This window comes from Musca domestica, unplaced genomic scaffold, assembly GCF_030504385.1.
Source record: "Musca domestica strain aabys unplaced genomic scaffold, Musca_domestica.polishedcontigs.V.1.1 20, whole genome shotgun sequence".
NCBI classification, from domain to species: Eukaryota; Metazoa; Arthropoda; class Insecta; order Diptera; family Muscidae; genus Musca; species Musca domestica.
Genome location: NW_026712250.1, coordinates 9,169,230 through 9,195,764, shown reverse-complemented (window position 1 = coordinate 9,195,764; position 26,535 = coordinate 9,169,230). Strand labels below are relative to the sequence as shown.

Sequence of the window (26,535 nt, the reverse complement as noted above, 5' to 3'; positions counted from 1 at the left end):
ATGGAGCCACTGTGTTTGTTACACAGCCATTTGCTGGGGCTGTGGTAAATAGTTTAAATACCTGACGATTAAGAGTGGCATAATTCAGTTTGCTCTGAGTAGTCGGTCGAGAGATCCACACAGTTGTGAAACGTAACGAAAGGAAGAAAAATATAAAAGTAAGAAAGCGAATTGGATTAAAGTCGTATATGACGACGACAACGACATCAATGTGGCCCCCCTATTGAAAAGTGTTTGTGTGTGTATATAGACGACGGGAGTATAGAAACCGTTCATCAATAGAGAAAAATATTGTGTGTGTGTCTTGTTGCTGCTGTTGTTGTATTACAATGTGCAAACAGCTGATTTTGTGACAACTACAGGCAAAAACGATACCAACAGAAATTGTTGGCATTTGCAAAACGGCATCTCAATAGGCCAGAGATGCTAAATAAATAATATTTTTTATGATGCTCTCGAATTTGTCAATTAGTCCAAATTCTCGTCAACATTTACATTTGAATAATTTATCAATTAATTGCCCAGAACAAAAAACACAAGAATAATAATGTATAGAGGCCCCAAAAAACAATTGCCACAAGTGTTCGCAACATAAAAATGTATACAAATTCTGAAAAAAATTGAATATTATTACTTTGCATTTTATAGGCTTTGAATAAAACAAAACCCGAAAATGAGTGCTTGGGAAAATAATGAGGAAATCAAATTGTTCCGGGAATATTTACGCATTCCCAGTGTCCATCCTGATATTGATTATGGTAAGTGTTATTTTTTTTTTTTGGAATTTTATTTTATTTATAAACTTTTCAAAACTAATCTTAAATATTCCCCATCCCCCATCCATGCTTGGAATTAATTTTCTTAATCTCTTATCATAAACTTAAGTCAATTTTTTTTCGATTATTCGATGGCTTAACACGAAATTCTATCTCATCACAAACTCTATCTCCTTCTTTATATACAGTAATGGACAAAATTGTGTGTCATTTGCACAAAAACGGGAAAATAAAAATATTTATTTATTTTTTTTTTAATCTAATTTTCAAATTGCACATATTCATAAATCCGCCAGGATAAAAGTGAAACGGATACATAAAGTTCGCCGTGGCATCAATGGATAATGTAGGGATCAATAGGTGAGATAAAGGAAAAATAATAAATGTCAAAAAAATGCGCAAACATTTTAGATAAATAGAAAATTTTTGATCTGGCTGCGGCCATATAAAGGCATAACGGAGGAAAATTGGCTTAGGTTTGTTTGGAAACCATTTCCCTTAAGAAAAATCCCACAAGTTTATAAAAAAAAATAAAAATCAAGAAAAAAAAATATTTTCTGTATCAATTAACACTTGTGACCGGAGTGTACGCTTTTGCGTTCATGCGAGCAAAACAAAGTTAGTAGTAGAATTCGGGGGGTATTTTTTGATGATTGAATGTTTGTGTCCTTTTTGACATGTTGTCTCGACAACCACATCTACCAATAAAACGATTACACTGACCCCTCCAGGTTAATGAGCGGAGGAGGTCAGCCAATTTTTTTTATGATTCTATAGCCGGAAATTGTCCAAAGATTGTTTTAGCCCAGCCAAAGTAGCCCAACAAACATCAGCGGCAGATTGGTTGTGGATGAGACCCTATCTGTCCACCCAGTGCCATAAATCGTAGAAATCCATGGTCCACCAATATTTAGGACCTGAAAGGATAAGAAGCAACACAATATAAGTATCTGGAAGCCGGGTAACCAGAGCCGTATTAGGTGGTACGCCAACAAACTATTATTTTACAATTCTAAGATAAATATACAATTTGATAAAAAAAAGTCGACCTACAAATCCCTATATTGATATTTGTACAGTAACAGTTTACGTGATAGTGGTCTGATAATCCTAAAATTAGTCCATTACAATTCTAAGATACATATGTCGTTTGATCAAAAATCGACCTATGCACCCCTACATTGAAATTTGTGCAATAATAGTATGCTTACAAAGTACGTAATATCATGATTAGCCGTCTGATAACCTTAAAAATATTCTTTTAAAATTTAAGGATTCATATGTCGTTTAATCAAAAGTCGACCTACGTATCCCTATATTTAAGTGCGTTCAATAACAGAAAGTTTACAATTTACTTGGACCGGTAAACCCTACGAAGCTACAGAGGGTATATATCATTTGATACGGCCAAAACGTGCCTCATCGAAATAACTGTCTTAGCCCCTAGATCTCTTTGGATCAAATCCGTTTCGGGATATGTGGAGTCGATCTAGCGATGTCTGTCCGTCCTTCTGTCTGTCTAGCTGGCTGGTGCGCACGATAACTCTCGAAGGGAGTATCGGATTTGGTCCAAACTTGGTACATCGTAATATTATTGTCAAACTTAGATTGAGTTCGGAGATGGGCAATATCGGCCCTTCCTTCTGGTACCTTCCCCACAAAAGACCAAAATTTTCAAAAAATATATTTTTTGCACAGAAAGAGAAACGATAATCCGATTTTGTTACAACTTTGCAAATCCTAACATTTGCGTCAGACAATATCGGTTCACTCCTTCAAGTACCTCCCCCACAAAGGGTCAAAATTTTGAGTAATCACAACTCTTATAAAATGGGATGTAAGAGTCCGATTGCCTTCAAATTTCACACATCTCAATATTTTTATTACCCCAGGGTCTGGTGTGAAGATGGAATATATCGGTCCACTCCTTCTGGTACCTCCCACACAAAAGGTCGAAATTTTCAAAATATATATTTTTTGCACAAAAAGAGAAACGATAATCCGATTTTGTTCCAACTTTGCATATCCTAATATATGCATCAGTGCTAGGCCAGGTACGAAAATGGACAATATCGATCAACTCCATCAAGTACCTCCCCCACAAAGGGTCAAAATTTTGAGTAATTACAACTCTTATAAAATGTGATGTAAGAGTCCGATTGTCTTGAAATTTCACATATCCCAATATTTTTATTAAGCCAGGGTCTGGTGTGAAGATGGGATATATCGGTACACTCCTTCTGGTACCTCCCCCACAAAGGGTCAACATTTTGAATATCCATGAAGCTCATAAAACGCGAAATTATCATCCGATTCCATTCTGACTTAACACATCTCAATATTTTCAGCAAAGCAAGACCTGTTTTAAAGATGGTAGAGATCGGACCATTTCTTCTGGTACCTCCTCCACATAGCGTTCGAGATTTTTGAAAAGCAAAACGATCAAAGTAAGCGAAAAAAGCATCCAAATTAGGTTACCTTGAATGTTTCGTACCATGATGGTGATCCTAAAATCCTAAAATTAATCTTTTACAATTCTAAAAGACATATGTCGTCCGATCAAAAATCGACCTACAAATCCCTACATTGAAATTTGTTCAATAATATAATGTTTAAAGTTTAGGTGGCACCATGATTACGTGGCACCATGATGAACTGATAATGAAAAACAATTATTTTAAAATTTTAAGTCATTTTATCCTACAGTCGACCTACATATCCCTACATTGAAATTTTTTCAATGCTTACATTTTAAGTGATGCCAGATATCCAAAAACTATTATATCAAAATTGTAAGAGACATAAGTCGTTTAATCAAAAGTCGACCTACGTATCCCTATATTGCATATATTGCCGGGAGGAGTTTTTTTTGGTCGTTAACTCCAATCGCTTGCCTCAAAAACTGTTTTTTTTTTTTTTGTAGTAAAACTTATCCAGTAAAGCTTTTTTAATATTTTCCTTTATTGTTGTGTTCCCTTCTGTCCGACCTTGTGGCACACCTTCCTCTTTAGTAATTTTTATTGATTGCAAATAATTATAAATCAGCTGTTATCTATTATTTTTGCAACAATAACACAAATGAACGAACAGCTGACTTTTAGACACAATGTTGTAACCCCCCTCTTCAGCGAGAAAGGAAACACATGCCCACATATGAGGCAGCAACATTCTGATTGCCTGCCACAATAACAACAACAAAAACACACCTAGACAAGGTCATGTTAGGGCCGACAACAATTCTCGTTATTTTAGCGTTTATTTATTTTTTTCCTTAGTTCCATGCCAAACTGAAGAACTTCCTTGACCTTTCAACTACTGCCAACCACTGATGGCAAGAGTTTTCAATTTGAGCGGCAGAAAACACATGGCATGGAGTTTACAATGGGGGATATCAAAGCCTTTTTTTAGATAAATTAATTTTTTCTATAAAATTTTAAAAATATAAAATGGAGGATATAAGGAATAATAAAAAATCTCTTATATTCTGACCGCTTTTCTGCTTTAGTTTCGTTTCCTTTTTTATGGCAAATTTTCACTTTTAATGAAAATTTCCTATTTTTAGTGAAAAAAAATATAAAAAAATTTACCCAAATACCTAAAAACTCCTCTCTCATTACCTCTTTTAGTCTCCCTCCATCTTCCACAAGTTTGTGGCTTTCACTACACCCCAGTGTCCACAAATAGCAAAACATTTAAATAAACAAAATTCCTGCAAACACATCAAGAGGATATACGCTAATAGGGTCAAAGCAAACAAAAAATCAATGCAGCCTTTTAGGCTGAGTGAGACCCCTGAGAGAATCTTGCAAAAAAAACCAACTGAAAACGAAATGTGGACTGCAATTAAATTGCAGTGTAAAAGCACTAAGAAATGTTCTTGCAAATGCCTCAGATACATTATATGTGACCTTTTAGACGCGGTATATTCATTACCAAGGTCAGTTGGATACTGTAGATACAGTATCTAGGTAGTTGGGGTGATGTGGATGCAGTATCTAAGTAGTTCGGGCGTTGCAGATACTTCATGTAAGTGGTTTGGATAATGTAGATATTAATTTTATTAGTTGGGGTAATGTAGATACATTATCCATGTGGTAAGGATAATGTAGATACATTATATCCGTTGTTTAGATAATGTAGATACATAATTTGCATTGTTCGGATAACGTAGATACATTTGCTACCTTGTTAGAATAATGTAGATGCGCTTTTCACGTTTTTAGGATAATGTAGATACATTACCCACGTTGTTAGGACTATATAGATACATTATTTGGACTGTTAGAATGGTGTAGATACAATATCCATGGGGATAGGATAACGTAGATCATTATCCGTGGTGGCAAGATAATGTAGATACATTATCTTTGATAATAGGATAATGTAGATACATTTTCCGCGGATATAGGATAATTTAGATACATTTTCCGTAGGAATAGGATACTGTATATACATATTTAGATAATCGAGATACATTATCCGTGATGATAGGATATTGTAGATACATTATCCGGACTGTTAAAACAGTGTAGATACATTATCCGTGGTGATAGGATGGTGTAGATACATTATCCGTGGTATTTAGGTAATCGAGATACATTATCCGTGGTGATAGGATATTGTAGATACATTATCCGGACTGTTAAAACGGTGTAGATACATTATCCGTGGTTATAGGTTAATGTAGATACATTATCCGTGGTGGTAGGATGGTGTAGATACATTATCCGTGGTATTTAGATAATCGAGATACATTACCAGTGATGATAGGATATTGTAGATACATTATCCGGACTGTTAAAACGGTGTAGATACATTATCCGTGGTTAGAGGTTAATGTAGATACATTATCCGTGGTGATAGGATATTGTAGATACATTATCCGTGGTGATAGGATGGTGTAGATACATTATCCGTGGTATTTCGATAATCGAGATACATTATCTGTGATGATAGGATAATGTAGGTACATTATCCGAGATCATAGGATATCGTAGATACATTATCTGTGGTGGTAGGATAATGTAGATACAATATCCGTGATCATAAGATATCGTAGATACATTATCTGTGCTTATAGGTTGATGTAGATACATTATCTGTGCTTATAGGTTGATGTAGATACATTATCCGTGATGATAGGATATTGTAGATACATTATCCGGACTGTTAAAACGGTGTAGATACATTATCCGTGGTTATAGGTTAATGTAGATACAGTATCTGTGATGATAGGATAATGTAGATACATTATCCGTTATGATAGGATATTGTATTTACATTATCCGTGGTGATGGGATATTGTAGATACATTATCCGTGGTGATAGGATATTGTAGATACATTATCCGTGATGATAGGATATTGTAGATACATTATCCGTGAGGATAGGATAATGTAGATACATTACCCGTGATCATAGCATATCGTAGATACATTATCTGTGGTGGTAGAATATTGTAGATACATTATCCATGATCCTAGGATATCGTAGATACATTATCTGTGGTGGTAGGATAATGTAGATACATTATCCGCAGTGATAGAATATTGTAGATACATTATCCGTTATGATAGGATAATGTAGATACCATATTTGTGCTAATAGGATAATGTAGATACATTATCTGTGGTGATAGGATAATGCAGATACATTTTCTGTGATGATAGGATAATGTAGATACATTATCCGCAGTGATAGGATAATGTAGATACATTTTTTGTGATGATAGGATATTGTAGATACATTATCCAAACTGTTAGCAAAGTGTAGATACATTATCCGTTGTGATACGATAGTTTAGATACATTATCCGTTGTGATAGGATAATCTAGATACATTATCTGTGGTGATAGGATAATGAAGATACATTTTCTGTGGTGATAGGATGATGTAGATACATTATCCATGGTTACTGCATAATGTAGATACATTATCCATGCTGATAGGATGATGCAGATACATTATTCGTGGAATTAGGATAATGTAGATACATTATCTGTAGTGATAGGATATATAGATACATTATCCACGTTGTTGGGATAATGTAGATACATTATCCGCAGTGATGGGATATTGAAGATGCATCATCCACTCCGTTAGGACAGTATAGATGCTTTTAGGATAATGTAGATACATTATCTACCCTGTTAACATGGTGTAGATACATTATCTACGTTGTTAGGATAATGGAGATACATTATCCTAGATTAAAGCTACCTACAGAACTATGACATTTCTTCCAAAATTAAAACAAGTTAAAGACTTGTAATTGCCACAAACTCAAACTTGTATCTTCATGCAGATAATTGTGCTGACTTATTAACTTCCGATAATTTAGAACAGCTAACAATTACCCAGTCCTTCTGCACGATTTCCGATTTAGACATTTTCGGCTAAATACATCGAATATGAAAAAAGAAACCAGGAACAATTACATGTAACAATTATCCTCGTTTCACAGTTCAATCGAATGTCCTGCAATGCTGGAAATTTGCCCCGAGGCCACTTTCCAGGAACAATCACCAGCAATCAAAGGGGAATTTAAAAGGACCAAAACCTTAGTAATGCAATACCTCTATTATTTCTTTTGAGGGGCAAGGACAAATGAACAATTCGCTTTGAAAGCTATGTCAAACGGAAAGCAATGTCCTTTCTTTTAGGATAACAAAGGAGATGTCAGCACGTGTATGATGCTAATTTGTTGTACAATTGGAATCACGCCAACCACCTTTTACAAGTAATTGCTCTCTGTCTTCCTCTCTCTCTCTTTCTCTCCCTTTTGATGAAGAGCAATTACTGTGTTACACATGTAGTTCTCTGCCAAGCATTGAGTTATAATTGGAAATTTAGGAACAGCTTTTTGAATTTTCTAAAATTCAATAGAAATTATTTGAAGCTAAAACGTTTGCCGGAAGCTATCGAGCAATTTGAGAAATAATTGAAGCATTTTGTCACCTTCAATTATGGCCATTGTCGAACGGTCTCAATTTACATAAATAAATACATAGATGTGTGTGTAATGTAATTTGTTCTTTGCCTTTACAATTCCCTCTGCTGAGAGTGAGAAGATAAAAAAGGCACAACTTCTAAGAGTATAATTTCAAATCTATTCGGCTTGAAGGATTTTTCGTTTGAGTTTAAATTCAAATCCAAATTTTTAAAAAATATTTTTTCTTAAATACTACATAAACTAATCAAACCTTGCCTTACTTACCCGTGTCCGGTTTGAGGGACTATATGTTTTGATATTTCGTTTGGGTTTGGATTCAAATATTATTTTATTTAAACATATTTTTCTTAAGTACCACATAAACTAATCAAACTTTACCTAACTTATCACTGTCCGACTTAAAGGATTATATGTTTTGAGAAAAATATATAGAATCTTGTCCATAATCTGATCAATAAACACAAGTTCACTCACATCCGGTGCTGTCATAGACCCCCAAAAATTAAAGCCCTCCAAGCAGCGTATTTCACTGTGCCTACTTTAAGGTGAGATTACATAAAACACTTTCTTGTCTGGCTTAAGTCATCGGCTGGTTTCTTCGAAGCAAGAGAACAAAGGAGCGTAGGGCCAAAATCGAACTTAATCAACCTAAAACTCCTTTGTATCTCTACCAAGAAGCCAGACGAAGACCTAAGTCAGAACAAAAAAACTTTTCACCTTTATCGTTTTTTTTTTTTTCTTCAAAGTTCAGCCAGCTCCTCTGTACCAAGAGTCTGGCCAATCACCTTCTCTATGCCGAGAATCTGACCAGCCAGGTTCTCTGTAACGAAAGTCCGGCCAGCCAACTTTTCCACACCGAGAGTCTGTGCAGCTAGCTTCTCTGTACCGAAAGTCTGTATAGCCAGCTTCTCTGTAACGAAAGTTTGACCAGTCTGCTTCTCTATACCGAAAGTCTGGTCAGCCAACTTTTCCATACCGAGAGTCTGAGCCAGCTTCTCTGTATCTAAAGTCTGGCCAGCCAGCTTTTCCAAACCTAGAGTCTGAGCAGCCAGCTTTTCCATACCTATAGTCTGAGCAGCCAGTTTCTCCATACCGAGAATCTGGGCAGCCATCTTTTCTCTACCGAAAACTTGGCCAGCCAGCTTTTTCATACCAGGAGTCTAACCAGCTATTTCCATACCGAGAATCAGACTAGCCAACTTCCCTGTACCGAAAGTCTGGCCAGCCAGCTTTTCCATACCGAGAGTCTTACCAGCCAACTTCTCTATACCGAAAGTCTAGCCAGCCAGCTTTTCTATGTCGAGAGTCTGGGCAGCCAGCTCTTCTGTACCGAAAGTCAGCCAGCTTCTCTATACCGAAAGTCTGACCAGCCAGCTTTTCCATATCGAGAGTCTGACTAGCCAGTTTCTCTGTATCGAAAGTCTGATCAGTCAGCTTTTCCATACCTAGAGTCGGACCAAACAGCTACCGAGAGTCTGACCAGGCAGATTATCTGTACCGAAAGTATGGCCAGCCAGCTTTTCCATACCGAGAGTTTGGGCAGTCAACTTCTCTCTACCGAAAATTTGGCCAGCCAGCTTTTCCATACCGAGAGTCTGACCAGCCAGCTTTTCCATTCCGATAGTCTGACCAGCCAGCTTCTCTGTATCGAAAGTCTGACCAGCTAGCATTTCCATACCGAGAGTCTGACCAGCCAGATTCTCTGTACCGAAGGTCTGATCAGCCAGCTTCTCTCTAACGAAAGTCTGACCAGCCAGCTTTTCCATACCGAGAGTCTGACCAGCCAGCTTCCATATACCGAAAGTCTAGCCAGACAGCTTTTTCCATACCTAGATCCTGAGCAGCCAGTTTTTCCATACCGAGAGTATGACCAGCCAGTCTTTCTGTATCGAAAGTCTGACCAGCTAGCTTTTCTATATCGAGAGTCTGGTCAGCCACCTTCTCCGTACCGAGAGATCTCCTTAATAAAATCTTAATGTCTGAACAAAAAATAATAAATGCGTTTTCATTAGAGAATAAAACATTGCTCCAGAAGTCTTCTTTCTTGCACTCTCTTTCCCTTGCACTGAGCACCCGTGGTCGCCCAGTCACTTATGAGACTTTCTTTTAGCGATTCTCGCTGTGTACCCAGCACGGTGCAGAGACCTGCGAATTGTTATTGGATGAATTTCCTTACCATATTCCTTGGCAACTTCTGCAGCAGCTATGAGTTGAGGTCATTTTTGGGATATTTTTTAATTTTTCTGACAATTTGAGACTTTTTTCTCTTGTCTCTTATTTGAGACTTTCTTCTAGCGATTCTCGCTTTGTAAGCAGCATGAGGCAGTGGCATGCGAATTGTTATTGGATGAATTTCTTTGCCATATTCCTTGGTTGAGTTGAGTTCATTTTCCTTTGAGTTTAGGTCATTTTTGGGAATTTTTTGACAATTTGAGGCTCTTCCTTTGCACTGAACACCCATGGCCAATTTACATAATAAATACACATGTGCGGATAATGTGATTTCCTCTTCTTTACCTTTAAAACTCCCGCTGGTAAGAGTGAGAAGAGTAAAACGCACACCTTCTAAGAGTATAATTTCAAATCTATTCGATTTGGAGGATTTTTCGTTTGGGCTTAGTTTCCGATCTAATTTTATTTAAAAATATTTTTTTGAAGTACCACATAAGCTTATCTTACTTAACCTAACTTATCGCAGTGTGGCTTGAAGGACAATATATTTTGAGATTTCGTTCGGGTTTAGTCTCAAATCTAATTTTATTTAAAAATATTTTTCTTAAGTACTACATAAACAAATCGAACTTTACCTAACTTATCAGTGTCCGGCTTGAAGGACTAAATGTTTTGAGATTTCGTTTGGTTTCAGATTCAAATCTAATTTTATTTAAAAATATTTTTTCTTAAGTACCACATAAGCTTATCTTACTTAACCTATCACAGTCTGGCTTGAAGGACTATATATTAGAGGTTTCTTTCGGGTTTAGTTTCCGCTCTAATTTTATTGAAAAATATTTTTCTTAAGTACTACATAAACTAATTTAACCTTACCTTGGGACTTCGTTTGGGTTTGGATTCAAATCTAATTTTATTTTAAATTATTTTTCTTAAGTACCACATAAACTAATCTGACCTTATCTAACTTATCACAATCTGGTTGGGGTATCTGATTTTATTTAAAAATATCTTTCTTAAGTACTACATAAACTAATCGAACCTTACATAACTTATCAGTGTCCGGCTTGATGGACTTCATATTCGAGATTTCGTCTGGATGTATAGTTTCAAATCTGATTTTATTTAAAAATATTTTATCCGTTTACGCATTGCATGGGCTACTCATTTTTCATTCAAGTGATCTATTACTGAGCATATCCTATGGCTATGGAATTTTTTCAATATTTATTTTTAATTATTTAATTTTTCCCAATGCCTCCAACGCACTCAAAAATATGTACAAAAATATTTTCTACACCTTCCATCCATGGACGTACTAATACTTCTAATTTCATTTCATAAGTCTTGTGTATATCAAAGTGTTTCAAAATTTGTCTTGAATTTAGTTTGTGTAAAACAAGTGCACCTTTATTTCAATATTTTTTTAAAAAAAAATTGTATACCGTGTCCAAAACTAAACTCAAAATTAACAACCACACCAAAGCTTTGACATGTATGTACCCATCGAATTTCTAACACCTCATGGTCTTTAAAAAAAATATTTTCCCCCATTTTATCCAATTTCTTTCCTCTTTTTTTCCTCATTTCTAGAACCCTGCATAGAATTCCTGCAAAGACAAGCCAATGATTTGGGTCTTCCACTGAAAGTCTATTATCCTGCGGATAAAACCAAACCCATTGTGGTGATAACCTGGCAGGGAACCCAACCGGAATTACCCTCGGTGATATTGAATTCTCACATGGATGTTGTGCCCGTCTTCGAAGATAAATGGACCCATCCCCCATTTGCCGCCGAAATGGATGAAGAGGGTAGAATTTTTGCCCGTGGCTCACAGGACATGAAATGTGTGGGCATGCAATATTTGGCTGCCATACGTGCCTTACGAAAGAAAGGAGTGCAAATGAAGCGTACCATACACGTAACCTTTGTGGCAGGTATGTATTCTTATCGCCTCACAATTTTTATCGCTGCAAATCTTTATGAGTTTAAGATTTTTTTCTGCTCTGAAATTACTCTAATCTTTATAATACCTCGTCGGCGATAATTCCATTTTTTAGCTATTAAATTGTTTTCAATATCCCTTGCAGAGAGAAAATCTTTTCTAGAGATAAGTAGTTTTATGGCCCTAAGATATGGGTGAATATATGTGGCCCAGAGTGATAAGCTAATTTGGTGTTTGTTTGTCTTGAAATGTAAATAAGAAAAGTGAGATGCAATAACACCATTTATTCTAATCTCAAAGTGGCACAACTAGCACAAATAAGATAAAAAAATAGAGATATCTAATGGCAGGGCTTCGTAAATTATTGAGGGTTTGGAAAAAAACGCCATATTCCACTTCTTAGGAGGAGAATACATAAAAAGCTTTTTTGACTGGTTTGAGTCATCGGCTGGCTTCTTCGGAAAAAAGAAAAAAGGAGCATAGGATGAGCAAGTATAAATAATGGGTCCGAAACCCCTCAAAGTTCGGTAAAACACCTCAAAGTTCGGTTTTCGAGAACAAAAAAATATTAACGAACGAAAAATATGAAATTTACTTTCATCCGAGAATTAAACATTGCTTCAGAAGTCTTCTTTCCGGCTTCTCACTTTTTCAATCTCCTTTTTCGGTTAATGTCGCTTATGTGAGGCTTTCTTCTACCGATATCCTGCGTATTGTTATTGGATGAATTTTTTTGCCATATAGCTTGTTAACTTCTGCAGCAACTTTGAATTGAGGTTATTTTTGGGATCATTTCTATTTTTTTTTTTTACAATTTGAGACACTTCTCTTGCACTGTGGACCCTTTGCCACCTCCAAGCACCATGTTTCACTGTGCCTACTTTAAGGTTAGAATACATAAAACGCTTTCTTGTCTGGCTTAAGTAATCGGCTGATTTCTTCGGAAAAGAACGAAGGGGGACTAAATCGAACTTAATCAACCTAAAACTACTTTGTTCCTCTACGAAGAAGCCAGACAAAGACCTAAGCCAGAACAAAAAATCTTTTCAACTTTGTTTTTTTTTTCAAGCTCAGCTAGCTCCTCTGTACCAGAAGTCTGGCCAGCCAGCTTCTCTATGCCGAGAGTCTGGGCAGCCAGCTTCTCTATGCCGAGAGTCTGAGCAGCCAGCTTCTCTGTAACGAAAGTCTGGCCAGCCAGCTTCTTTATCCCGAGAGTCTGCCCAACAAGTTTCTCTGTACTGAAAGTCTTGGCCAGCCAGCTTTTCCATACCGAGAGTCTGACTAGCCAGCTTCTCTAAACCGAAAGTCTGGCCAGCTAGCTTCCCTGTACAAAAAGTCTGGCCAGCCAACTTCTCTATACGGAAAGTGCGGTCAGCCAGCTTTTCCATACCGAGAGCCAGGCCAGCCAGCTTCTCTGTACCGAAAGTCTGGCCAGCCACCTTCTTCGTACCGAGAGTCTTTTTCAATTTTCTGACAATTTGAGACACTTCTCTTGCACTGTGGACCCTTGGTCACCCAGTCGATGCTCGCTTTGTAACCAGCAGGATAGAGTCCTGCGAACTGTTATTGAAAGAATTTCTTTGCCATATTTCTTGTTAACTTCTGCAGCAGCTTTGAGTTGAGGTCATTTTTGGTATCCTTTTTAATTGTTCTGACAATTTAAGACTCTTCTCTAGCACTGAGATAACTTAGTCGCCCAGTCGCTTATGTGAGACTTTCTTCTTCCTTCGAATTGTTATTGGATGAATTTCTTTGCCATATGGCTTGTTAACTTCTGCAGAAACTTTGAGTTGAGGTAATTTTTGGATGCTTTTTAATTTTTCTGACAATTTTAGATTTTTTCTCTTGCCCTTAGCACCCGTGATCACCCAGTTGATACTCGCTTTGTATCCAGCATGATGCAGTGTCCTGCGAATTGTTATTGAATGAATTTCTTTGACATATTCCTTCTTGACTTCTGCAACAACTTTGAATTGAGGTCATTTTAGGGATTCTTTTTAATTTTTCTCGCTTCTTATTAAGCTCTTTGCAATATTTCTTCTTAACTTCTGCAGAAACATGAGGTGAGGTCGTTTTTGGGATCCTTTTTAATTTTTCTGACAATTTGAGACAATTCTCTTGCATTGAGCACCATGCGTGGCCGCCCAGTTCGAGGTTATTTGCTCTGCTAATTTTTCTGACAAATTGAGACTCTTCTCTTGCACTGAGCATCCGTGGTCGCGCAGCCGCTTATGTTAGACTTTCTTCAAGCGATTCTCGTTTTGTAACCAGCATAATTCTTTGTCCGGCAAATTGTTTTTGGATGATCTCCTTCGCCGTATTCCTTGTCAACTTCTGCAGCAACTCGAGTTGATGTTATTTTTGGGATCCTTTTTAATTTTTCTGACAATTTGAGACTCTTCTCTTCTGCAACAACTCGAGTTGAAGTCATTTTTAATTTTTCTAACATTTTGAGACTCTTCTTTTGTCGCTTATTTGAGACTTTCTTCCAGCGATTTGTACCCAGCACGGTGCAGTGTTATTAGATTAATTTCTTTGCAATATTCCTTGTTAACTTCTGCAGAAACTTGAGGTGAGGCCACTTTTGGGATCCTTTTTAATTTTTCTGATAATTTGAGACTCCTTTCTGCATTGAGAACCCATGTCCGCCCAGTTCGTGGTTTACTTGTCAAATTATTACTCTGCTAATTTCTCCGAGATATTCAGACTCTTTTCTTGCTGGCTGCCCTGTTCGTGGTTTACTTGTCAAATTGTTATTCTGCTCAACACTTTTTTATTATATTGCGATGAGTGTATCTGCTTCTTTTCACAATTTCAGCATAAGATCTGGTTTGATGACGGTGGTATAAAATAATTTTTGCGCTCCTCTTCTCTAGCTTTCTTGCCCATCTCAATTTGTTTTTGCAAACACCCAAAACACAAATAACGGCACTTGTTATGTAATTCGGTGCTCAATCGTTGCCATATCTTTGCAAATAACCGATCACTCACAATAGCGTGGCTTGGCGTTGCCAATAATTTTGTTCTGGCTAATACTAGGTTTAGATTAAGGATCATTCAATATTTCCAAGAGGAAATAATTGTTACGTTGCTATTAAATTTTTCACATTACCTCCGTGAGTGCGTGATAAGGGTTAATTTTACTCGAACCCAGAATACATCCTTCCAATAATTGACACTAAATGCTTTCATATTCCAATTATCCTTCCACCATCAATAATTACGGGCAAGGACTTTTCAATTTTTCCGGCATGGTAATTAGATAATCAAATTGACACATTGTTCAAAAAGCCAGGGCAATGGTGTTAATGGACTCTCCTTCTCCCCCTCCTCTTCCTTTTTTTGAAACAACAATGAGTGCCAAAGATTTCACAGCCATAAAAGGCTTGCAATTAAGGGTTAGTGTTGAATCTGCCAAGGATATGTGTTAGGAATTTAAAATATTTTTGAAAAATGAGAATGGAAAACTAATTTTATTTCTTAAAATTTCAGATGAAGAAATCGGTGGCCACTTGGGCATGGAGGCCTTTGTCAAATCCGATGACTTTAAAAAGCTCAATGTTGGCTTCTCCTTGGATGAGGGCGTGGCGGCCACAGATGACAGTTATTTGGTCTACTATGCCGAGAGAACCATTTGGCGTGAGTAAAATAAATTCAATCCTAAAAATAAATAATTAAAAAAATTACCTTCCTTTTTTTGCCAGAAATCCACTTCCAAATCTCGGGCCAGGCCGGCCACGGTTCGTTGCTGTTGAAAAATACCGTCGGTGAAAAACTCCATTATATTTTAAATAAAATGATGGCATTTAGAGAACACGAATCCCAGCGTCTGGAAAACGATCCGTCCCTGTCGATTGGTGATGTTACCACAGTGAATTTAACCACCATCAAAGGTGGTGTCCAGAGCAATGTGGTGCCACCGTTTATGGATGTCTGTTTTGACATTCGCCTAGCCATTACCGTCGATCATCAGGAATTTGAAAATCAGGTAAGGGAAACATGGAGAGCACACTACTCTTTGAAAGTTTGGAAAGTTTGGTTATAAGACGAGGAGGGAGAGAGGCAACTAAACTCCTGCTTAATATGATTTAAGTAACTTTTTAGGGTCACATTGTATCTGATGGGAACAGGCTCAAAATGGGAACGACCTTTTAACAAAGTCTACTTTTTTAGTCATTTTCAATGTCGGGAGGTTTTTGTCATTTTTATACCCTCAGAGAGGCTAGACAGGGTATATATCAATAGATACGGCCAAAACGTGCCTCATCGAAATAAGGGCTTTAGACCCTAGGTCCCTTTAGACCAAATCCAGGACATTTGGAGTCGATTTAGCGATATCTGTCCGCCTATCTCTCTATCTGGCAGGCAGGTGCACACGAGAACTCTCGAAGGGAGTATCCGATTCGGTCCAAACTTGGTAAATCGTAATATTATTATTAAACCTAGATCTAGTTCGAAGATGGGCAATATCGATCCACTCCTTCTAGAACCTCCCCCACAAAAAGTCGATTTTTTCAAAGAAAATATTTTACTGCACAATGAGAGAAAGGATAATCCGATTTTGCTCTAACTTTGCATATCCAAATATTTCCAGCAGTCCTATGTCATATGCGAAAATGGACAATATCGGTCTACTCCATCAAGTACCTCCCACACAAAAGGGTCAAAATTTGGAATAATTATAATTCTTGTAAAATGTGCTGTAAGAGTCCGATTCTCTTCAAATTACACACATCGCGATATTTTCATACGATCGAGGTCTGGTGTGAAGATGGACAATATCGGTCCACTCTATCAAGTACCTCCCCCACAAAGGGTCAAAATTTTGAATAACCATGAAGCTCATAAGACACGAAATTAACATCCGATTCCATTCAGACTTGGCACATCTCAATATTCCTATAAACACAAGATCTGTTATAAGGTTGGTAGAGATCGGGATACTCCTTCTGGTACCTCCCACACAAAAGGGTCAAAGTTTTGAATAACCAAAACGATCATAAAATCGGAAATAAGCTTCCGATTCTCTTAAAAAGTCACACCTCCCATTGTTTCTACTAACAGAATATCTGCTGTGAAGATGGGATATATCGGTCCACTCCTTCTGGTACCTTCCTCACAAAGGGCAAAAATTTTGAATATCCATGAAGCTCATAAAACGCGAATTTAACATCCGATTCCATTCAGACTTGGCACATCTCAATATTTGCATCAACACAAGATCTGTTATGAAGATGGTAGATATTGGACCATTCCTTCTGGTACATCCCCCACGAAGGGTCAAAGTTTGGAATAACCAAAATGATAATAAAATCCGAAATAAGCATCCGATTCTCTTCATATTTCACACATCAGAATATTTTTAGTAATTCAAGGTCTGGTGTGAAAATGGGATTTATCGGTCCGCTCCTTCTGGTACCTTCCCTACAAAGGGTCAACATTTTGAATATCCATGAAGCTCATAAAACACGAAATTAACATCCGATTCCATTCAGACTTGGCAAATCTCAATATTTCCATCAATACAAAATCTGTTATAAATAATATGAGATCGGGATACTCCTTCTGGTACCTCCCCCACAAAGGGTCAACATTTAAAAAAACCAAAACGATTGTAAAATCCGAAATAAGCATTCGGCTCTCTTCATCTTTCACACATCACAATATTTTTAGTAATCCAAGGGCTGGTGTGAAAGTGGGATATATCGGTCCACTCCTTCTGGTACCTGCCCCACAAAGGGTTCAAATTTTTGAATATCCATGAAGCTCATAAAACGCGAAATTAACATTCGATTCCATCGGCTGTCTTATTCGGAAATTAACAAGGGAGTCTAGAGCCATAATAATAATAATAGTCAACCTAAGACTCCTTTGACTCCTCCAGCCGATGATTTAAGCCAGCACAAAAAAGCGTTTATGTATTCTCACCTGTACCCTTGTTTCTTTTTCTTTTCATTTCACTTTACTTTCGTATGTATCTCATTCTCGTCATTTTCCATCATTATTTTTTCTTTTTATTTCATTTTACACTTTTTCTCTCTTTCATCTCCCCGTCATTTAGGTTCGCAAATGGTGTGAGGAAGCTGGTGGCGACATTGTCTTGCATTTCGAACAAAAGGAACCCAAAGTTGAGCCCACAAAAATCGATGATTCCAATATCTATTGGGTGGCCTTCGAAAAGTGTTTGGTTAAGGAATTGTATGCGGAATTACATCATAATAAAAATTTGCTTTTAATTTCCACCTCCTCCTTTAATTTGTTTACAGAGGCCTAAAGATACGCAAACAAATCTTCCCCGGTGGCACCGATAGCCGTCACATACGCCACGTTGGCATACCCTCCATTGGTTTCTCACCCATGATCAATACACCGGTGCTATTGCACGATCATGATGAATTCTTAAAGGCTGATACCTATTTGCGTGGCGTGGAGATCTATGAAAAACTCATACCGGCTGTGGTGAATGCCTAAACGATGCTGTGGCTATTGCTGGGTGACTGTGACTTTGATTTTGATATATTCCTGCATAACGAGATACCTGAAATTTTTTTCTAACGCCGCTAAAAGCTTTGTTAAAATTATACAACAACAATAATGATAATAATAATAACGACATGAAGAATGAATAAATAAATAAGGATTACAGACCTTGTAAAATGGAAGTTTTATTTATTTTTTAGGTGAGATGGAAGCTGAGCCTTTGCGAGGACTGATAAATGATGTTTGGGGCTTGTCTCATAAAATGTCAATTTGCAGAGAACTATAATTGAGCGCAACGAAATGAGGAGACATATGAGAAACGATGTTTGCCTAGACTCTCTTTAGGTCTTTGGCAATCGAAAGTTGCGTTGTTATCAGAATTAGGGATCTCTAAATCGACTTTCGCAAAATACATTTTGTAATCGATTTTTGGTGATACCAACTTAATTGATCAGCAAATTTCAATTTCTAAGCTTTATTTACACCGAACAATAAAAAAAAAAAAAACAAATTAAAAAACATCAGCCGGTTTTCCCGACAGATGTATACCCTCAGCCAATGTTCGATTATTTAATTATTTATCTGTAATTATAACCTCTGTCATATGGCTAGAGAGGGTACATATAATTTGATACGGCCAAAACGTGCATCATCGAAATAAAGGTTTTAGACCGTATGTCTTTTTGGAGCAAATCCGTTTCAGGACATTTGGAGTTGATCTAGCGATGTCCATCCGTCCGACTGGCTGGCTGGTGCGCACGATAACTCTCGAAGGGAGTATCCGATTTAATCCAAACTTGGTACATTGTCATATTATTATCAAACTTAGATCGAGCTGGGAGATGGGCAATATTGGTCCACTACTTCTGGTACCTCCCCCACAAAAGGTCATAATTTTCAAAGAAAATATTTTACTGCTCATAGAGAGAAAAGATCGTCCGATTTTGCTCCAAATTGGCAAATCCTAATTTTTGCATCAGTTCTAGGTCAGGTGTGAAAATGGAAAATATCTGTCCACTCTATCAAGTACCTCCCCCACAAAGGGTCAAAATTTTGAATAATTTTAAGTCCAATAATATGTGACATAAGAATCCGATTGTCTTCAAACCTCACACATAACAATATTTTTATTAACCCAACGTCTGGTGTGAAGATGGTAGAGATCGGTCCACTCCTTCTAGTACCTCCCCTACAAAGGGTCAAAATTTTGAATATCCACGAAGCTCATAAAACCGGAATTTATCATCCGATTCCATTTAGACTTTGTAAATCTCAATATTTATATTAACACAATGTCTGTTATAAAAATGGTAGAGATCGGACCACACCTTCTGGTACCTCCCACACAAAGGGTCAAAATTTTGAATATGCACGAAGCTCATAAAACCGGAAATTATCATCCGATTCCATTCAGACTTGGCACAGTTCAATATTTATATTAACACAATATTTGTTATAAAAATGGTAGAGATCGGACAACACCTTCTGGTACCTCCCACACAAAGGATAAATGTTCGGAATAACCAAAACGACTATAAAATCCGAAATAAGTATCCGGCTCTCTTCATATTTCACACATTCCATTATTTCTACTAACACAAGATCTGCTGTGAAGATGGTAGAGATCGGACCACATCTTCTGGTACCTCCCACACAAAGGGCCAAAGTTTTGAATAACCAAAACAATTATAAAATCCGAAATAAGCATCCGGTTATCTTCATTTTTCACACATCCCACTACTTCTACTAACACAAGATCTGCTGTGAAGATGGTAGAGATCGGACCACACCTTCTGCTGCCTCCACCACGAAGGGTCCAAATTTCGAATATCCATGAAGCTAATAAAACACGAAATTAATATCCGATTCCATTGAAACTTGCAACGTCTCAATATTTCCATTAACACAATATCTGTAAGAAAAATGGTAGAGATCGGACCACATCTTCTGGTACCTCTCACACAAAGGGTAAATGTTCGGAATAACCAAAACGATTATAAAATCCAAAATAAGCATCCGGTTCTCTTCAAATTTCTCACATCCCATTATTTCTACTAACACAAGATCTGCCGTGAAGATGGTAGAGATCGGACCACTCCTGCTGGTACCTCTCACACAAAGGGTCATAATTTTGAACATTCATGAAGCTTATAAAACGCGTAATTAACTTCCGATTCTATTCAAACTTGTCACATGTCAATATTTCCATTAACACAATATCTGTTAGAAAAATGGTAGAGATCGGACCATTCCTTCTGGTACCTCCCCCACAAAGGGTAACGGTTCGGAATAATCAAAACGATTATAAAATCCAAAATAAGCATCCGGTTCTCTTAATTTTTCACACATCCCATTATTTCTACTAACACAAGATCTGCTGTGAAGATGGTAGTGATCAGACCATTCCTTCTATTACCTCCCACACAAAGGGTCAAAGTTTGGAATAACCAAAACGATTATAAAATCCGAAATAATCATCCGGTTCTCTTTATTTTTCACACATTCCATTATTTCTACTAACACAAGATTTGCTGTGAAGATGGTAGAGATCGGACCACACCTGCTGGTACCTCCCACACAAAGGATCAAAGTTTCGAATAACCAAAACGATCATAAAATCCGAAAGAAGCATCCGATTCTCTTTAAGTTTAATGCATTCCATTATTTCTACTAACACAAGATCTGCCGTGAAGATGGGATATATCGGACCACTCCTTCTGGTACCTCCCCCACAAGGGGTCACAATTTTGAATGTCCATGAAGCTCATAAAACCTGAAATTAACATCCGATTCCATTCAAACTTTGCACATCTCAATATTTCTATCAATGGTAGAGATCGAACCACACCTTCTGGTACCTCCCCCACAAAGGATCAAAATTTTGAATAATTATATCTCACATAAGAAGCGAAATAAACATCCGATTCTCTTCATATATCACACATCGCATTCTTTTTGCTAACACAAGATCTGCTGTGAAGATAGGATATATTGGCCCACACCTTCTGGTACCTCCCCCACATAGGGCTTAATTTTTTAATAACAAAGCGCCCTAAAAATGCGAAATAAGAGTCGGATTCTATTTAAAATTCCGTTGTTCTCTCTCTCTCTTTCCAGAGCCCTGCATAAAATTCCTCTCTCAGCAATTGGAAAAACTTGAAATCCCCTATCAGGTGCATCACATCAATGGCGACCGTACCAAACCGGTGTTGGTGGGAACCTGGTTGGGTTCTAAACCTGAGCTACCAGCAATTCTGCTAAACTCCCACATGGATGTTGTGCCGGTCTATGAAGAGAAATGGACGCATCCACCATTTGGCGGCCACATGGATGAAGAGGGACGAATTTATGGCCGTGGCGCCCAAGATATGAAATGTGTTGGCGCCCAATATTTGGCTGCGTTAAGGGTACTCAAGAAAAGCCATGAGAAAATGCAACGTACGGTCCATGTGGTTTTTGTGCCGGACGAAGAGACTGGTGGCGAATTGAGTCTGCAGGAATTTGTCAAAAGTAAAGAGTTTCGCGAACTCAAGGTGGGTTTTGCTTTGGATGAGGGTATGGCCACAGAGGATGAGCGATATGTGGCCTACTATGCGGAGAGGAGTTTGTGGCGTAAGTGGGGGGGGGGGGATTCGGAAGTTTTGGAAATATTTAAAAACTTATTTTTTTTTTTTCAGAAATCAACTTCAAAATCAAGGGCTCGGCAGGCCATGGTTCACTGCTTCTGCAAAACACTGCTGGCCAGAAATTCAATTATCTTTTGGATAAATTGATGACCTATCGTCAAGGCCAAGAGGCAATATTGGCCAAGGATCCCACCAAACATGTGGGCGATGTGACCACCATTAATTTGACCATGGTCAATGGTGGCATCCAATCGAATGTGGTGCCAGCCATGCTGGAGGCCTGTTTCGATATGCGCATTGCCACGGATGTGAACCTAAAGGAATATGAGCAGCAATTACGCCAATGGTGTGAGGAAGCTGGTGGTGGCATTGAATGGGAATGGTTGGTGAGAATTGATACGGCTCCCAAAACGAAGACAGATGCCAGCAATCCCTATTGGCTGGCCTTTGAAAAAGCCTTTCAGGAAATGTATGAAGGAGTTTTTTGGAATTCTGGGAAGATTTTTTTTTTAATAAATCTCCATATTTAAATTTCAGGAACTTATCTCTGGAGACCCATGTCTTCCCGGGCGGCACAGATAGCCAATTTTTACGTGCCATTGGCATACCCTCCATTGGATTTTCTCCCATGCCCAATACTCCCATTCTTATGCATGACCACAATGAGTACCTCCAGGCTGATGTCTATTTGCGCGGCATTGAAATCTACACCAAAATTTTATTGAATTTATTAAATTGTTAATTTCGATTGAAGAAGAAAACAAATTTAGAATTTTCCCAGAAATTCCGAAATAAACTATTTTACCGAAATAATACTCTCAGACACCAATATCACGCTTTTCCGTTTTGGTTTGGTTCTTCTTGTTAAGTTTGGAGGAGGTTAAGGGGCAACAATTGGGATCTGGACAACATTTATCTGGAAATAAAGGATGGGGAAATAATGAAAGACCTTGGAGGTAAACATGTTTTTGTAATAAAAGAGAATTGCAGGGCTACCTAGTGTAGAGGAGAGAGAGAGAGTGAGAGAGATTTTTCCGTCTATGCATCTGTCTGTCTGTGGAAATCACTCTAGCTTCCGAAAGAAATGAAGTAGGTCGATAGAATTTTACTCAAATGTATATTATGTCTGCAGGAATTATGGTATTGAAAATGAGCCTTGTAGGTCCACGTCTTCGTATAGACCCCATATAACGGTACCCCCCGATATTCGGTATTTTGATGATTTTAGCTACATTTTTCACCGGAATTGTTTCAAATTTGGTATTTGGAGTTCGTAATGGATACTACAGCCTCTGGCAGAAAATTGTCTGTACAGGTCTACGTCTACTTATAGCCCCCATATAAGGGTACCTCTCGATATTCGGTATTTTGATGATTTTAGCGACATTCTTCACCGGAATTGTTTCAAATTTGGTATTTGAAGTTCGTAATGGATACTACAGCCTATGACAGAAAATTGTCTGAGCATGTCCACGACTTCGTATAGCCCCCATATAGAGGTACCTCCCGATATACGGTATTTTCAGGATTTTGGCGACATTATTCACCGGAATTGTTGCAAATTTGATATTAGAAATTCGTAATGGATACTACAGCCTAAGACAAAAAATTGTCTGTACAGGTGCACGTCTTCGTATAGCCCCCATATAACGGTACCTCCCGATATTCGGTATTTTCATGATTTTAGCGACATTATTCACCGGAATTGTTTCAAATTTGGTATTTGAAGTTAGTAATGGATATCATAGCCTAAGACAGAAAATTTTCTGTACAGGTCCACGTCTTCGTATAGCCACCATATAACGGTACCTCCCGATATTCGGTATTTTGATGATTTTAGCGACATTATTCATCGATGTTTTTTTTTTTCAAGTTTCGCATTTGATTATTGTAATGGCTTATGCAGGTCCATGTCGTCATATAGACCCTAATGTAACGGGACTATATTCGGCATTTTTATTATTTTAAAAGAATTTTTAACGGATTTTATTTTTTTGGAAAATTGCCAAATTTGTTCCAAATGGTGGAGGGTATTCAAAGTTCGGTCCGGCCGAATTTTTTATTTTTTAATTTTTTTTCTATTTTTTTATTTTTTTTTTTTTAATTTTTTATTTTAATTTTCTTCATTTACTTCAAACCTGAGCAGAGATTTGCTCATATTTACTCGGTAGCGAAACTTGCTCGCGAGCAGTATTGCTCGAAGACTGGAAGTTTTTTTAGACTCTGCTCTTCTCTTTTTTCCAGAGAGTTGAAGAGAAATTCTTTTTCAGAGAAAAGTCCTCCAAAAAGATCTTCAGATATAAGTCCATCAAGAATTTATTTCAAGCATGGATTATTTCAAAAAAATAGACCACGAAAAAAACCTTCAAGAAGGGCACCTGCTGCTACCGGTCCAACCATAAAAACCCTTCATATCTTCAAAAGACATTTCTCAAAACATCACATATCACTCCCCCACCCCCAACTCCAAAGACGTCAAACCATTGCCAAGCATTTCAATGGAATTGAGTGAAAAAAAGAAAATAATTTTCCTCTTCCGCCCAAAGCTCACGTCCCTGGGGGCGGGTGGTATATGGCAAAACGGCAAAGTTATTGTGGGATTTCCAAAACGCATTCAGATTGTGGGCATTATTTGCTAATTTACTACCACCAGACAACAAAGATGACGACATGAATGACTGATGCTGTCGGAACAACCCTTATTGGGAGAAATTTAAACGGTGGCGGTCTTGTTCAGAATAATTATCCGGTTACATGAAATGAAACCTTTTTTGACGCCTTTTACATCTGTTATTCTTTTGTCGAAAAAAACCAAATAATAGGATTAAATTATTACTACATTTGAATATGGGCGAGGGTACGTACATGTCGTTTTAAAACGCCCACCAGTTATTTTTCAATAATTGCAGGGTGGGAGGTAATTTTATGCCCTTTCATAAAAAAATATTATTGTGAAAAAAACATTTTTTTGATTTTTTCCAAAAAATTAAAAAAACACGTCTTTAATTTTTGGTGGAAAATAATTTTTAAAAAACCCACGTCTTTTATTTTTGAGGAAAAATAATATTTAAAAAAATCAAATATTTTTTAAAAAATCCACGTCTTTTATTTCATCCCAAAATATTTTATACCCTCCACCATAGCATATACCCCCCCATATATCGGTACCTGCCGATATTCGGTATTTTGGTGATTTTAGCGACATTATTAGCCGGAATTGTTTCAAATTTTGTATTTGAAGTTTGTAATGGATATTACAGCCTAAGACAGATAATTTTCTGTGCAAGTCCACGTCATCGTATAGCTCCCATATAATAGTACTTCCCTATATTCGGTATTTTGATGATGCAGGTCCACGTCGGCCGAACTTACAGCTTTTTTACTTGTTTTTTTTTAATCCGTGGCTGCTACTTCTTTGCAAGCTATTTTTTTAAAAAATCTTCGTCCGTTATTTCTTCAAAAAATATTTTCTTGAAAAAATCCACCTCTTTTATTTTTGTCGAAATAATATTTAAAAAATCCATTTTTTTATTTTTTGAAAAATCCTCGTCTCTATTTTTTATAGAAAAATATTGTAAAAAATCTGTGTCGGTTTTTTCTTCCCAAAATATTTTTTTAAAAAGTCCACGTCTTTTATTTTTGTGAAAAAATATTTTTTAAAAAATCCATGTCTTTTATTTTTTTAGAAAAATAATTTAAAAAAACCCACGCCTTTTATTTTTGTGAAAAAATAATTTTTAAAAAAATCCATGTCTTTTATTTTTGTAGAAAAATAATTAAAAAAAAAACACGCTTTTTATTTTTGTGGAAAAATAATTTTTAAAAACATCCATTTATTTATTTTTATCGAAAAATAATTTAAAAAAATCCATGTCTGTTATTTCCTTCAAAATATATATTTCCTTCCATAGAATATTTTTTTCAAAAAAAAATTATTGAGTCGGTAATTTCTTGCCAAAATATTTTTTAAGAAATTCTCGTCTGTTAATTCTTCATAAAATATTTTTTTAAATCCACAAAAATTAAAGACATGGATTAAAAAAAAAATATTTTTGCACAAAAATAAAAAATCCATGCCTTTAATTTTTGTGGAAAAATATTTGTTTTAAAAATCCACATCTGTACTTTCTTTCCAAAATATTTTTTTAATCCTCTTCTGTTACTTCTTCTTAAAATATTTTTTAAACAAATCCACGGCTTTTATTTTTGTGGAAGAATAATTTTTAAAAAATCCATTTTTTATATTTATCGGTTTTTTTTTTTTTTTTTTTTTTTTTTGAAAAATCTACGTCTCCTATTTTTGTAGAAAAATATTAAAAAAAAATCTGCGTCGATTTTTTCTTCCCACAATATTTTTTTTTAAAATCCTAGTCTGTTAGTTCTTCATAAAATATTTTTTTTTAAAATCCTAGTCTGTTAGTTTTTCATAAAATATTTTTTTAAAAAATCTACGTCTTTTATTTTTGTAGAAAAATTATTTTTAAAAAATCCATTTTTTATTTTTAACGAAAAATATTTTTTTTTTTGAAAAACAAAAAATATTTTTTTTTTTTTTTTGAAAAATAAAAAATATTTTTGTGGAA

The 26,535-nt window shown here is 36.6% G+C and overlaps 1 protein-coding gene across 2 annotated transcripts; it reads left to right on the top strand.

The window, feature by feature from the left end:
- LOC101900512 (aminoacylase-1) lies at window positions 1-22,775 on the top strand. Of its 2 annotated transcripts, XM_059122401.1 has the most exons (7): window positions 9-158; window positions 649-758; window positions 11,494-11,838; window positions 15,339-15,485; window positions 15,551-15,834; window positions 17,908-18,044; window positions 18,113-18,503. In XM_059122401.1, the coding sequence occupies exons 2-7, from the start codon at window positions 674-676 to the stop codon at window positions 18,315-18,317; spliced, it is 1,203 nt and encodes a 400-aa protein (XP_058978384.1). In that variant the 5' UTR covers window positions 9-158; window positions 649-673; the 3' UTR covers window positions 18,318-18,503. The 2 variants fall into 2 exon arrangements, with proteins under 2 accessions (XP_058978385.1, XP_058978384.1); XM_059122402.1 differs by lacking the exons at window positions 11,494-11,838; window positions 15,339-15,485; window positions 15,551-15,834; window positions 17,908-18,044; window positions 18,113-18,503 and adding exons at window positions 21,444-21,938; window positions 22,004-22,421; window positions 22,490-22,775 and having other exon boundaries at window positions 1-158.
- Window positions 22,776-26,535: the final 3,760 nt, after the last annotated feature.

What these genes read in the sequence shown, in the direction of transcription:
- LOC101900512 (XM_059122402.1), top strand. Translation starts at nt 674, where the DNA reads ATGAGTGCTTGGGAAAATAATGAGGAAATCAAATTGTTCCGGGAATAT. An exon ending in TGCGGAGAGGAGTTTGTGGC is followed by an intron (nt 21,939 to 22,003) that starts GTAAGTGGGGGG and finishes TTTTTTTTTCAG; the next exon opens with AAATCAACTTCAAAATCAAG. An exon ending in GAAAAAGCCTTTCAGGAAAT is followed by an intron (nt 22,422 to 22,489) that starts GTATGAAGGAGT and finishes TTTAAATTTCAG; the next exon opens with GAACTTATCTCTGGAGACCC.